The 15,013-nt window shown below is 31.8% G+C and overlaps 1 protein-coding gene across 16 annotated transcripts in view; it reads left to right on the top strand.

Annotated features, from left to right (window-relative positions):
* LOC132907653 (inositol 1,4,5-trisphosphate receptor) overlaps nt 1-15,013 on the top strand; it is a 47,808-nt gene that overhangs the window by 31,148 nt on the left and 1,647 nt on the right. For 2 of the 16 annotated variants that reach the window (XM_060960928.1, XM_060960927.1), the window contains exons 10-47: nt 41-187; nt 270-571; nt 642-756; nt 845-1,020; nt 1,099-1,254; nt 1,346-1,496; nt 1,581-1,728; nt 2,053-2,079; nt 2,422-2,761; nt 2,832-2,997; nt 3,081-3,300; nt 3,489-4,027; nt 4,116-4,231; nt 4,309-4,444; nt 4,522-4,779; nt 5,375-5,389; nt 6,032-6,109; nt 7,003-7,123; nt 7,218-7,360; nt 7,466-7,501; nt 7,713-7,900; nt 8,029-8,140; nt 9,030-9,137; nt 10,638-10,755; nt 10,836-11,068; nt 11,224-11,365; nt 11,431-11,729; nt 11,984-12,493; nt 12,598-12,747; nt 12,823-13,015; nt 13,104-13,226; nt 13,312-13,484; nt 13,560-13,724; nt 13,801-13,981; nt 14,060-14,152; nt 14,298-14,455; nt 14,520-14,685; nt 14,799-14,959. In XM_060960928.1, the coding sequence (XP_060816911.1) occupies nt 41-187; nt 270-571; nt 642-756; nt 845-1,020; nt 1,099-1,254; nt 1,346-1,496; nt 1,581-1,728; nt 2,053-2,079; nt 2,422-2,761; nt 2,832-2,997; nt 3,081-3,300; nt 3,489-4,027; nt 4,116-4,231; nt 4,309-4,444; nt 4,522-4,779; nt 5,375-5,389; nt 6,032-6,109; nt 7,003-7,123; nt 7,218-7,360; nt 7,466-7,501; nt 7,713-7,900; nt 8,029-8,140; nt 9,030-9,137; nt 10,638-10,755; nt 10,836-11,068; nt 11,224-11,365; nt 11,431-11,729; nt 11,984-12,493; nt 12,598-12,747; nt 12,823-13,015; nt 13,104-13,226; nt 13,312-13,484; nt 13,560-13,724; nt 13,801-13,981; nt 14,060-14,152; nt 14,298-14,455; nt 14,520-14,685; nt 14,799-14,959 (6,663 nt within the window). The remainder of the gene's footprint in view (nt 1-40; nt 188-269; nt 572-641; nt 757-844; nt 1,021-1,098; nt 1,255-1,345; nt 1,497-1,580; nt 1,729-2,052; nt 2,080-2,421; nt 2,762-2,831; nt 2,998-3,080; nt 3,301-3,488; nt 4,028-4,115; nt 4,232-4,308; nt 4,445-4,521; nt 4,780-5,374; nt 5,390-6,031; nt 6,110-7,002; nt 7,124-7,217; nt 7,361-7,465; nt 7,502-7,712; nt 7,901-8,028; nt 8,141-9,029; nt 9,138-10,637; nt 10,756-10,835; nt 11,069-11,223; nt 11,366-11,430; nt 11,730-11,983; nt 12,494-12,597; nt 12,748-12,822; nt 13,016-13,103; nt 13,227-13,311; nt 13,485-13,559; nt 13,725-13,800; nt 13,982-14,059; nt 14,153-14,297; nt 14,456-14,519; nt 14,686-14,798; nt 14,960-15,013) is intronic. The other 14 variants (XM_060960930.1, XM_060960929.1, XM_060960931.1 and 11 more) reach the window with 14 other exon arrangements.

Raw genomic sequence — 15,013 nt, 5'->3', positions numbered from 1 at the left:
AATTTTTGGACGCGTAACTCTTCTAAAGTTTTATTTGTAGGCTCCATTCTTAGAGTCTGCGGAAGGTGAGGGACCATTTCTTAGAATAGAAGAATTGAATGATCCACGACACGCGCCGTATAAATATATGTTTCGTTTATGCTACCGAATACTTAGATTATCTCAACAAGATTATCGGAAAAACCAGGTATAGTATATTTAGATGTGATCTCACGTTTAATTATGCATGCCTATTTGAGATACACTAATTAATGTACCTCATAACGCAGGAATATATCGCAAAACACTTTGCTTTCATGCAAAAACAAATTGGGTACGATATTTTGGCGGAAGATACTATCACCGCATTGTTACACAATAATAGGAAATTATTAGAAAAGCATATCACGGCAGCGGAAATTGAAACTTTCGTGGGACTTGTGAGAAAAAATATGCACAATTGGGAGTCCAGATTCCTAGATTATTTATCAGATTTATGTATTTCTAATAGAAAAGCGATTGCCGTAACACAAGAATTAATTTGTAAAAGCGTACTAAGCGAAAAGAATAAAGATATATTGTTAGAAACTAAGTAAGCTAGACTTCATTCATAAACAATCGTGATTTCATCTATATCGATTTCATATAATAAATTTCTCCAGGATGACGAAAACTCAGGTTGAAGTCGAAGAGTTAGACGAGAAACAGGAGAATGATGAACCACGAATAACTGTGATGGAAGAGTATGAAGTTTTTCTTGTATGGAATAATGGGATGGTTAGTATCGTTATATAAGTTGTATATTTATTTTTATATAGATATAAAGTCTATTCAAAGTATTTAAAACGTTTAACAATCTATGTAGAAGACAATGTCTTTAAACAAGTTATCAAGAGCAGCAAAGATAGGCAACGTTCAAGACGCAGCCATATTAGACTATTATAGACATCAATTAAATCTCTTCAGCAATATGTGTCTAAATAGACAGTATTTAGCGTTAAATAACTTATCACCACATTTGGACATCGGTCTTATACTCAAGTAAGTACAGATAAAATATCTTGTGATTATTATTTAATTTATGATCAGATATAAAAAATGTTTCAATGAAATATTCAGGTGTATGGAGGACGAAACGGTGCCATATGAATTACGCGCCTCATTTTGTCGACTTATGTTACATCTTCACGTTGACAGAGATCCGCAAGAGCAAGTGACACCAGTTAAATACGCCCGACTTTGGTCTGAAATTCCTTCAAAAATGAGCATTAACGAGTACGTGAATAGAATGCAGAATTATGTGCATACGTAATATGCGAATGTATAATATTTTGAAACATTTATGAAATGTATTGTCTGCTTTTAGTTACGATGCAAACAGGATGCGGGATCAAAATAAGGAAGGCGTGCGCGCCAAGTTTAGCGCAACTATAATGTTTGTGGAAGATTATTTGTGTAATGTTGTGGCAAAGATGTGGTCTTTTGCGGATCAAGAACAGAATAAACTTACGTTCGAAGTAAGACATTTGAAAGAATATATTGAACATATTTTATTCGCAAAATAATCATTATCGTTTAATGTTACTTTAATAATGTTTTAGGTCGTCAAATTGGCACGCGATTTAATTTATTTCGGTTTCTACAGCTTCAGCGATCTTTTGAGATTAACGAAAACGTTACTCAGTATTTTGGACTGTATCTCAGAAAACGATGTAGCCGATGGAAAAATTCCAACTGGTGACATTGATTGTAAGTGTTTAAAAAATTATTTTTTATTTACCCGACTCACAATTAACAATGCTTGAACATAACGTTCCTTGTACAGTATTATTACCTGCCAATAATTGTGTCCTTTCTGTACACCATAGAACCAACCACTGTATCTCTTCCATCGACACTATGTAAATGTCTAGTACAAAATAAATAATTCATATTTTTATTTATTTCAATCCTCCAATATCCATATCCTTTGACATAAACTAAAAAAATAATATATTAAACATATACATATACTGAACACGCTCAAATATATGTCATATATAATTAACTAACCAATGTTGAAAACTCCTAAAGCTGATTCTGTGGATTCTAAGGACATAGGTAATATATAACTGTAATTTAATGACGACTTGAAATAGTTACGATTTAATTCTTTTAATACAATTTTTCGTTCATGAATGTTGCTCTATAACCTTTGTTGCACGTCTGTTTCTTTTGCCCAGCAATTTCCTTTGATGTTTTCCATTTTTGTCGTTTTATATTCGTAAACATAAATATTTTCATTAATGATAATTATGATTCTGATAACGTAACTATTTGCTATATTTAATCTCTAATATCTCGCTTGAAATAATTTCTTTGCAAATTTATGTAGAAGTAATTAAAAAATTATACATTTAATGAATTAAGAACGGGTCTAAAATTGCTTGTAACATTTATTAGCGGAAGGTGGAGTATTAAGATGTATTGGAGACATGGGCGCAGTAATGACGAGCTTAACACTGGGTCCAGCTGGCCAAGTATTGGCAGGCAGTTCATCTCCTAGACCAAAACCACTTTTGAAAAAGGAATATCCTCTAGTAATGGACACGAAGCTGAAAATAATAGAAATTTTACAATTCATACTCGATGTTCGATTGGACTACAGGATTTCTTGTTTGCTGAGCATCTTCAAGCAAGAGTTTGATGAAACTGAAAGAGCTTCCGGTGACTTGAGTCTTGGTCAGAAGACTATCGATTTAGAATTAATAGGCACACAAGCAGAGGGTATATTTGGTAGCAGGTAATTTATCATTTATGTTTTTCAGTTCTTTCACTACATATTAGTATATTTCATGAATTATTCTATTTAGCGAGGAATGTGTGGCGTTGGATCTAGATGGTCAAGGTGGCCGAACATTTCTACGTGTTTTGTTACATTTGGCTATGCACGATTATCCACCGTTAGTTTCCGGAGCGTTACATTTGCTTTTCAGACACTTTAGCCAAAGACAAGAAGTTTTACAAGCATTTAAACAAGTACGTTATGCGTGAAATTACGATAGAATCACTAACAGGGGGGAAAAAGAAACAAGAAAGATTTATTAAATTATTGCGAATAGGTGCAACTTTTGGTTTCCGATAGCGACGTTGAATCTTATAAACAAATAAAATCCGACTTAGATGTTTTACGACAGTCGGTTGAGAAATCGGAACTTTGGGTTTACAAATCTAAAGCATCGGAGGAACATGGTAATAAAAAGAAGAAGAGTAAAGAGGAAGAAGATGATGGAACTACTCCTCGAAAAGCTCCGCCTCAATTGTCTACATCGGATAAAAAAGGTATTCCTGATAATCTTACATATGGAGTCATTAATAAAGAAAAGAAATAATATAGGATATGGCGTATAAGAGTATAGGAATGTAGAAATATAGAAAAAGATATTGGAAAAAGAATATAGAAATATATATAGGAATATAGGAATAAAATATAATATTCTTTCTAAGGTAGAAATTATTTATAATTGTAGGGTCTGCGATAGATTTAGACATTGGTCCGCCATTGCATGCAGACCAAGCGGAGGAATATAAAAAGATACAACAGATCCTAATTCGAATGAACAAGTTATGCATTCAAACGATAGGTGGTCAAATAAAACCACGAAAACACGAGCAAAGACTTTTACGCAACGTCGGAGTACATACAGTCGTTTTAGACTTGTTGCAAGTTCCGTTTGATGCGAAGGAAGACGTTAGAATGAACGAGTTGATGCGACTGGCGCACGATTTTCTACAGAACTTTTGCTTAGGAAATCAACAGAATCAAGTTCTCTTACATAAGCAATTGGATTTGTTTTTAAATCCTGGTATACGCGAAGCTCAAACAGTATGTAGCATTTTTCAAGACAATTCGACTTTGTGCAATGAAGTAAATGCCAAGGTGATACAGCATTTTGTGCATTGCATAGAAACTCATGGGAAACATGTGCAATATTTGAAATTTCTTCAAACGATAGTAAAAGCTGAGAATCAATTTATTAGGAAATGTCAGGAAATGGTAATGCAAGAAGTAAGTGGTACTCGTATTGACGAGTAAATCAAACTTTTAAACTTAGATTTTTTTTTAATATACGAATTAATTGCGCTTTTCGTCGTAGTTGGTTCAAGCAGGCGAGGACGTTTTAGTTTTTTATAACGATAGAGCTTCTTTCAATCATTTTGTGGAAATGATGCGATCGGAACGACATCGGATGGACGAAAGTAGTCCACTCAAGTAATTCATTTAAGAAATATAATAACATAGTAAATTGTGTCTTATACTTTATATTAATATATATGTATATATTTTAGATACCACGTAGAATTGGTTAAATTATTAGCTTGCTGTACAATGGGGAAGAATGTTAATACGGAAATTAAATGTCACAGTCTTTTACCACTAGACGATATCGTTGTTATGGTGTCGCATTCAGATTGCATACCTGAAGTAAGTTTATTCATAATTATTTCTGGAGAAATTTTATTTGAAAAATTACAGGTAATTGTCTTAACGTTTATTTACAGGTAAAAGAAGCATATATTAATTTTCTGAATCATTGTTACATCGACACGGAAGTCGAAATGAAAGAAATTTACACGTCAAATCATATGTGGTCGTTGTTCGAAAAGTCTTTCATTGTAGACATGGGAATTATAGCAACAGCCACACACGATCGTGAACACGCTGACACAGCTCTGGAAAATTATGTGACAGGTTGCCTAATGAATATCATTACAACGTTCTTTAGCAGTCCATTTTCAGATCAAAGTACTACAGTACAGGTATTGTATTCGTCTATTTCAATAATTTTAAATGATTTTAAAATTTCTGGTTTTCGTTATTTTTCGGTACTGTGTCTATAAATACAATTTCAACGAAATCTAATTGGCTTAAGTGTTAAGTTCAAAGGAATTATTCATCTTTGTTATTTACAAAACTTTTCACACGAATTTCCTAACTAATATTGGTATTTATTTGATGGCACTTCAATCTGTTAAGCACAATAATTTATTTGGATATAAGGAATTAACAAACAAAAACACATTACTTCTTACCACATGTGTCTATATCATTTTAATAACAGCACAAAAGCATTTTTTTTATTCTATATATGTTATGTTTTATCATTTTCTTACATAAAAAAGATTTATCTGTGATTATATCCATTTATATTACATTTCAGATTGTACAGTCAATATTTTGATTCTTTCGACTATTTGCACAATGAGATATTATATTCGTATCAAATTGATAAAATATTATTACTTTCTAATATTTCGATTGTATTTATATATAAGTATGGTTTATATAATTAATTCGCTATATACTTAGGTACTTCAAATTTAATATTTATTATGTTTCATTACTTAACTACAGTACGTCATAATGGAGGTAATTTTTCGAGAAAGATATGGGTTGCTAGAACTAATGTAATAACTTGAACTTAAAAGTTATATTGTATCATAGTAAATTAAAAGTATATAGTGGTAAAAATATTTCTAAGAAAATTGAATTTTCAAATACATATTTAAAGTATAAGCGTAATGAAATATACAGGCATATAATATATTTACAAATAACATAATCCTAACATATGAAATAATTATGAGCAAAAGCCTGTGCAGTTATTCTGTCACTTAATTTATCTGATAATTTCTTGCTTTGCATGACAAACACATTAATTTTAGGTTTATTTAGAAAAGCCAAGTACATATCACAAACTTATGGAAGCATTAGTATTTATGTATATAATTTAATTTGTTTTATTTAACGCTTCAAGGTATATATATATATATATTTTGTTTTTTTTTTTTTTTTGGTATACTTGTTTGCCTATACTGGTAAGCCAGAGTAATATAAGTCGATAACTATAGCGTTAATATATTTTTTGATGTGTGCTTGGTAACTGGTGATTGCATCAGCGGCATGTTCTGTGTTTTTGGCATGCAACACCTGGCCTTCTTTGACTCATCAACATTGGTTTACTGGGTCTGGGTGCTGGGTCTATATGGTGGTGGGTTGATTTACTAATAGAAACATCTCCACGAGGCTAGACTTTATTGGAGCATCAAGGAAAGTGACCGGATTACTGATACTAATGTTACTGGCTATGTGAGTATCAAAATTAAAAGAAACGCTCACTTAATTTATGAGCAATTGTAAATACACTTGCAATACTAATATGGATACTGTTGAGATTTAAAACGAAGAAAATCATTTCTCACTATATATATAATTCATTGGATAGTATAAATTAATCTCAGAAGTTTCATCATTCATAAACACTTTTATTGTAAATAGGCGTATCTCTTTGTAAACGAATAACAGCACGTATTAAGGGAATTTGAAAAATATAAGTACAGATATGTGCTTCATCGATGTTACGGTGGTTTTCAAATTTCTAAATTTAAATGTTGTAAATAGAAACTTTAATATATATCTCTGGACAATTGTACTAACACATTCACTGTCTTCGACGAACAAGCTTGCTGTATCTGTTCTTCTAACAATAAATACTAGCCATAAATCTTTTATTTTATTTGGAGTACTCTTCTGTATCTATTCTTTTGCACTTCACGCAGCATGAATCTGTGGTTTAATACATTATATAGAACTTTTTCTCTATTGGAGCTTGGCAATGAGTGTGTTATATTATGTACGAAAAACAATTCAAATAATAATAGTAATTTTATTATATTACGAATTTATAACGAATGCATCTTTGCTATTTAAATTTGAATTTTCAATGGAAGATGCTTTACATATTAAGATTTTATTTAGATAAAAATTGTAACAAAAATTTTAATAATATATATATATATATATATTATTATATTATATTATTATATTATTATTATATATATATATATATTCCTTTTATATATAAGTATATATATATATATATATATATATATATATATATATATATATAAGTATATATATATATACATTTATAAAAATGTTGACAATATTAAAAGTCATTAAACACTTCTTTTTTAAAACAGACACGACAACCTATATTCGTTCAATTACTTCATGCGGCTTTTAAAGTCTCACAATGTGTGTGGCTAAATGCTGGTCAAAGATTTAATGTCGAAAATTGTATAAGAACATTATCAGACGTAGGTAAGCTTATTTAGATTACTCATAATATTAAATTAACAATTTTTCTCTGTATCCATTTTATAAAACAAAAAATACAATTTATTTAAATTATCAGCTAAAGGAAGAGGCATAGCAATTCCAACAGATTTGGAAAGCCAAGTTGCTTCCATGTTCAATAAGGCAGCGATGCTTAGTAGACAAACAAGTAAATGGCTTCAAGCTGCGAAACAACCAAAGATAGAACGTACACAAAGCCAGGTAATTTTTGTCAAAAAGCAATTACTTTATGTTTGAATAATTTCCCTAATAAACATTAAATCTTTTGTAATCGATTTATAATTGATGTGATCTTTGGATATGTAGAGTGACTTAATTTGTGAGGAAGATAGTAAAGATCAGGTAAAAGTCACTCATAAAATCCTGATAGTGTATTAGCTTACTACATCTATAGTGCTCTAGCGTAGTATATTAGTTAATATTAGTTTGTAAGTAGCGTAAAATTACGGACAAATATTATACATAAGATAGAATAACAGGAGTAAATGCATCATAGAAACGAAATATTTATGTGTACTATGTAATTATTACGGAATGATGTATTTTTATTTAGCTAATGCGTTTGGATCGAAGTATCATAGAAGGTTTACAAGACATAGTATCGTTATTGGAAGAACAATTGAAACCACTAGTTCAGTCTGAATTATCTTTGTTAGTGGATATACTCTATCGGCCAGAATTACTGTTCCCAGCAGCGAGTGATGCTAGAAAACGTTGCGAGAATGGTGGCTTCATCAAAAGGTAAATTATTGCTTTATACCATCTCAAGCTATGCTTAATTTATTATCTTACCTATATTGAAGTATCGTTTCAATATATTTTAATGTAAATCATCAATAATAATCCTTGATCGTTTTTCTGCCGTTCAGATTAATCAAACATACAGAAAAGCTACTCGAAGAAAAGGAAGAAAAATTATGTGTAAAGGTGTTGAGGACTCTCAGGGAAATGATGGCCATTGACCCTGAATACGGCGAGAAGGTGAGTTTTATAATATTACATTCTGCATGCAATTACAAGAATCGTATCTACTATACGGAAAAAAAGTCACAGATTATGGAAAAGGGCATTCAGTTGTTTCCGACAAAACGTTATTGACATTAATTAGCGGTAACAAATCCTGCAGGCATGCTTTACGTATGCTAGCTAGCTTGGTAATTCCAATAATTGATATTTTGGAATGTAATTAGCGATCGATGTTATACTTTAGATATATGCGATAATTTCAGCAAATCTTTTTTTTTTAAAGGAGCTTACAGACGCAGCGAGTAAAATGCATGCACAAATTTGGTAGATGATCTTTTGGCGCGCGATATAGCAGCAAAAACTGTATGTCGAAGTATAAGTACAAAGTATAAGTATAGTTATCGATGAAGATAATTCATTTATGAATCGCTTATTTTATTAAAATAATATTAATGCTCCATCGATATACGTTGCGACAGGGGGAAGATTTTAAGAATACTGTTTTGGAGCATGCCACTTTTAATTGGGATTTGCTACCGTTAATTAGCACCGCACCTCGACCGATTTAACATGTTACCGTTCTCTAAGTTCTAGTTGAACCTAAATTTACGAAGATTTATGTCTCCATATCCACTCGTTCTTTACATGTTTGCCGAAAAGCTAAATGCCCATATGTTCACGGCACATTTTAGATGATCAGCATATATACACGATCGACAGTTTTTTAGTTGGCAATATATACATATATTAAAAATAAGGAGAACAAAAATATATGCGAATGAGATAGAAATACACAATAAGCTTCGTGAATACATTATGCAAATTTAAAATTAAACAGTGTTCGGGTGAGTAGGTTTCGTAGAATAGATATGTAGGTAAAGATGTTTTCATGCTGCAAACGAAGAGCGAGGGTGTCATGGAAGAAGAAGAAACAGAGCAGAAGGCCGAGTCACAAGTTGGAACAGACTCTGTCGATGAGTCTGAGACTCGTCAAATGACTCAGGAAGAGCGGGTAAAAATTAAAGTAGATAACAACGGTAATTTGTGGGCACAACGTATATAAATTGGCAACATGAATTTGATTTATACTAATGAGAATTTTATCTCACCATCACTCTATCGTTATTTATTATCTATATATTTATACAAGTTTTGATATTGAGTACTTTCTCTTTTACTTTTTTTTTTTTTTTTACCTTTCTTATAAATTATTATATACGTATATACACGCATAGGGCATCCCGCTGATAAACAAGAAATCTAATCTGCTGATGTATCTTTAATATTAAGACCACAACTATTTATATGATATTTAGTAGCTGCTTGCTAACAAGCTACGTGATACATACTTAATTCAATTTGCTTAAGTACAAAATACGATGTACGTTGTGTAGGTAACCTTATGTGCATGTGCTTGATTAATTTTACTACATTATACACTTTGATTCATTTTATATTCCATTTTCTACTCTGGTATTAATTTATTTCTTCTGTTCATACATAAAATATAATCATCATAGCGTAGGTATGTGATCTCGTGTCTGACAAATAATTATGATTTACGATAGGAGATATTGTACATTGTGACTATGTCGATTTACTTGAACATAAGTAATTGGATTGATAAGCAGATAGATGTTTTCAATAAGTTGAATGATTTCAACTTATCGTGAATCAAAATTTCTAGAAAGTTTCCAGAGTATTATTATTACGTAGTGTAAAATATCTTTCCAAATACAATCCAGTATGGGCATAGAGTTTAGAAATAAGAAAGTACAGTATATGTACATACACTTTTATTACAAATAGGGTGTACCAATACGTCCATAGACTTTTTTACTATTTTTAACATAAGGCATACACATAATTGATAGCATGAGAGCAGCAACGTAGAACGTAGAAATCAGATTGTATTTTAAATATAGAATCATTGAGTAATTAATAATAATGCTAGAAATTCCAAGAATATATACATATATACATGTAGTACATCTACATATACTGTATGTAAAGCATTTAATTCTTTTTGCTATATCTCCTTATATATGTGTTTCATATACTAAATATGTTTGAATGTACAACTTATAAACTTTATGTATGATACCTATTTCATTCGTCGTGTATTTGCCCTAAAAAGATCTGGTTTTGAACAAATTTTTTCTACTGTACATTTTCCAAAATATACGACAATGTCTTTTTTGCATCTTTTTAAACATACATTACAAACTACGTGTAAAGTTAATTATATAGGATATTTATAAAAATACCGAGAGCTGTGCAAGTATCTTTCTTACTATGAAGCACAACTAATGTATATACACATCGATTTAATTATTTTTAGTATTAAATCAATATTATTATTGATATTTTTATAATACATAACAAACAATGCACCGGTGTCCCTTTAAAATATATTCTTTTTTTTTATTATTATGCACGATGTATTGGTACATCTCAATTGATTCAAATTTGTTTTATCACACCAACGTGTTTTCCCTTTCCTTTTTCTCAGGGAGATGTATTGCGGAACAATCTCCTGGTTCGTTACTTTGGAAAGTCCTTTATACAGAAACCGGAAAACGTGGAAATTGGAGTATCGCATACTGCTCCAATTACACATGGACCAGGGGGTATAAAGAAAATTTTGGAAAACTAACTTTTCGCTACAAAGATAAGGAACAACTTATTTTAATTATTTCGTTTTCTATAGCTAAACTATTGAGTCGGGCAGGACGCACGTTGCACGAGATTCAAAGTCATCTCGATCGTGAAGGCGCATCAGATTTGGTAGTGGAGTTGGTGATTAAAAGCGTCCACTCTCCGAGTATATTTGTGGAAGCTATAGAACTTGGCATCGCGTTGTTGGAAGGAGGAAATCCTATTATACAGAAGAGTGTGTTTAATAAACTAATGGGTGGTGACTTGAGTCAATCCTTTTTCAAGGTATATTACTGATAATCTAACTGTTTTTAAAACATTATTGATAAACGACTAAAATAGATAAAAATAAAAATATAATCTACTTACTTTAATGTTAGATAAATTAACGTAGTTAAAAATAGAGATATAGTTTAAAATAAAGGATATAATTTCTGCAGGTGTTTTACGACAAAATGAAAGATGCTCAGCAAGAAATAAAATCCACGGTTACAGTGAACACTTCTGATATAGCAGCGAAAGCCCACGAAGATAAGGAACAGAGCAAAGAAATAGAGAAGATATCAAAGAAGCGTACATCAGGTATAGTAAAACGATATTCCAATAACTTTCATTTATATCTTTACATTGATCGCTTCTCCGTACAGGAAAACCCAATGGGATAGTAATAACAGACGAGTTACGAGAAGAATTAAATCAAGCTGCATCATCTACCGTGCAAGCGTACGCGAATGTGCGTAATCTTGCATCCGGCGAAGATCCAACGAACAACGCAGCGCTGGGAAGTGCGTTAGAAGATATGATAGCAGAAAAATTAGAAAGGCATCGTACGGGAACAACTGGTAACGAGAGAGACGAAGGGCAATTGAGTGCGAAAGTTTTAGTAATGCAACCAATTTTACGTTTTTTACAATTGTTGTGTGAAAATCACAATCGTGACTTACAGGTAATTTTCTTGACTTTCAGAGATATTAAAAATACTTTCTTTAATATTATGCTTCGACTGTGGATGTTTATACACGATTGAAAATATAGTTTCATAGTATAATATTCATTATAATATTTAGTAGATGAAAAAGATTTAAATCTCTGCGTTAGATTCCATTTTTTGATAGTGCTTGTAGACGCGTGAATTTGCATAAATATCCACAATCTAATGATAGTATTTACTACATTGAAAATATTTCTATGTTTTTATAGAATTTCTTACGTAATCAAAATAACAAGACGAATTTCAATCTGGTATCCGAAACGCTCATGTTCTTAGACTGCATCTGTGGTTCAACGACTGGCGGATTAGGATTGTTAGGGCTGTATATAAATGAGCAGAATGTTGCGTTAATCAATCAGACATTGGAAACATTGACAGAGTACTGCCAGGGACCGTGTCACGATAATCAGAACTGTATTGCAACACACGAGTCTAACGGATTAGATATAATAACAGCCTTGATATTGAACGATATTAATCCTTTGGGAAAAACTAGAATGGACCTGGTGTTAGAGTTAAAAAATAACGCTAGCAAATTATTGCTTGCTATAATGGAAAGTAGAGGAGATAGCGAGAATGCGGAAAGGATTCTGTATAATATGAATCCAAAACAATTAGTTGATGTCGCATGCCGTGCATTTCACCAAGAATCTTTGGACGATGATGGCGACGTGGATGATTCTTCTATAGATGGCGAAGAAGGAGTATCACCCAAAGAAGTAACGATCTTACAGATAAATAAAATCTTATTTCTCTTTTTTGAGATGAACAATTAAGGATGGTTAAAAATAATATAATTATTGGTAATTAATTGTTCTTTTAGGTCGGGCATAATATTTATATCTTGTGTCATCAATTAGCACAGCATAATAAAGAATTATCATCTATGTTGAAACCATCTGAACAGAATAATGCAGATCCGAAAATTAATAAGGCATTGCAATATTATGCGACTCATACAGCCCAGATTGAGGTACAAGGTTTACATTTGTACGTACATAATAATTTACTGCTTAAGTATCTTTCAAAAACTCGTAATTTACATTAGATCGTTAGACATGATAGAACGTTGGAGCAAATTGTCTTCCCAATTCCTGAGATCTGTGAACTCATTACTTTGGACACGAAGATTAAAGTATTAAATACTACAGAACGCGACGATCAAGGATCGAAGGTTTCTGATTTCTTTGAAAGGACCGAGGATATGTTTAACGAAATGAAATGGCAGAAGAAACTTAGAGGTATGATGTTTCAACGTTGCTATAGTTAATGTAGTTATTTACTCTTGTTCATTGAAATCTATTTACATACATTTTTATAATTTTTCAGGACAACCAGTATTATTCTGGATGAGCAGTTACATGTCACTTTGGAGTAATATTTTATTCAACTGTGCAGTACTCATAAACCTTATCGTAGCTTTCTTCTATCCATTTGTAGATTCTGTGCCTAGTAAGTTCTTATACTTTTCTTTTTTTAATTGACAGACTTGCACTAAGCGAATGTATTTAAATATCTATTTTCTTGCTTACTGTAGAATTGAGTTCACACTTATCTGCCCTTATCTGGGCGGTGATGCTTTCGTCAGCTGTTATTGTCATTACCTTACCTCGAGAATCTGGTATACGAACGCTAGTAGCTTCAACGATATTACGATTGATTTTTTCCATAGGACCAGAACCAACGTTATGGTTACTTGGCTTTCTTACGGTAAATTCAAAGCAACGTACTTAAAATGAGATCTATTCTTATAACGTGATTGTCTGTAATCGATGTATGTTTCAGGTTGTATTAAAAGTTGTACATCTTATAAGTATTATAGGTAATCAGGGCACTTTGACAAAGAGTTTAGAGCAAATAGTGACAAACGTTGAACTTTTGTATCATATATCGTATCTTATATTTTGCGTTCTTGGCATTTGTATGCATCCATTTTTCTACTCAGTTTTAGTACGTATTGCAATACTAAAATAAATTGCGCTTAAACTAAAACCAAATGCATACTAAATTTTATATCTTCTTCTAGCTCTTTGACGTAGTGTATCGCGAAGAAACGTTGCTCAATGTAATAAGATCTGTTACAAGGAACGGAAGATCCATTATACTTACCGCTGTATTGGCGTTAATTCTAGTTTATATGTTCTCCATTATCGGTTTTATGTTTTTCAAGGACGATTTTCTGGTGACAGTTGACGAGGAGCTTGTTTGTGAGTGTTCTAATATTATACTTTATAATTGCCTTTTTAATAATAGAGATATCGATTTTGTATGTTTATTAATTACAGCATCATATACGGATGCAGCGGCGGGTACTTGTAACATTGCTGATAATGAAAAATGTGACGCAACTGAGACAGTATCCCGATATATTCACGATGGTATTTTTCTTCTTCTATAGAATACCCTTTATATAGAAATATAATATTGAATATAATTAATATAAGATTATTATATTTTTAGCATGACATTATTATAAGAAATATAATTGTACGAAGTTACAGTAACATCTTCATGTTTGTGCAGTGAACAAAGATGACAGTCAGGGAGATGTAATTAATGTTGGAGGAGAACTAAAGGAACGGGCATGCGATTCTCTTGTTATGTGTATTGTTACAACTTTGAATCAAGGTTTAAGAAATGGTGGAGGAATTGGAGATATTCTACGGGCCCCATCTAGTACAGTAAGTATAGAAACAAAGCCCGAAGGAAACGCTGTTATTCATATGCATGTTAATTACGTTGCAGGAGCCCTTGTTCGTTGCTAGAGTCGTATACGATCTACTGTTCTTCTTCATTGTCATAATTATCGTTCTGAATCTTATTTTTGGTGTTATCATTGATACGTTTGCCGATCTCAGATCGGAAAAACAGCAGAAGGAATTAATATTGAAGAATACCTGTTTCATTTGTGGTAAGATTATTGATATAATTATATTGTCATTTCATTTATGATATATTGTATCGTGCACATATTGTTAACCGATTTATCGTACATTGCTGTTGTTTGTAACATCTCATTCGCAGGACTGAACAGATCATCTTTCGATAACAAAACGGTCTCCTTCGAAGAACACGTGAAACACGAGCATAATATGTGGCATTATCTTTATTTCATTGTTCTGGTAAAGGTGAAAGATCCTACGGAGTTCACAGGGCCAGAGTCTTACGTGTACGCGATGGTGAAGGTAATAGTCCATAGAACTTCAAAAAATTGAATTATGCTTAAACTTTTAAGCTCT

The sequence above is a fragment of the Bombus pascuorum genome, chromosome 6 (genome assembly GCF_905332965.1).
Source record: "Bombus pascuorum chromosome 6, iyBomPasc1.1, whole genome shotgun sequence".
NCBI lineage: Eukaryota > Metazoa > Arthropoda > Insecta > Hymenoptera > Apidae > Bombus > Bombus pascuorum.
This window is presented reverse-complemented; position numbering and strand designations above follow the sequence as displayed.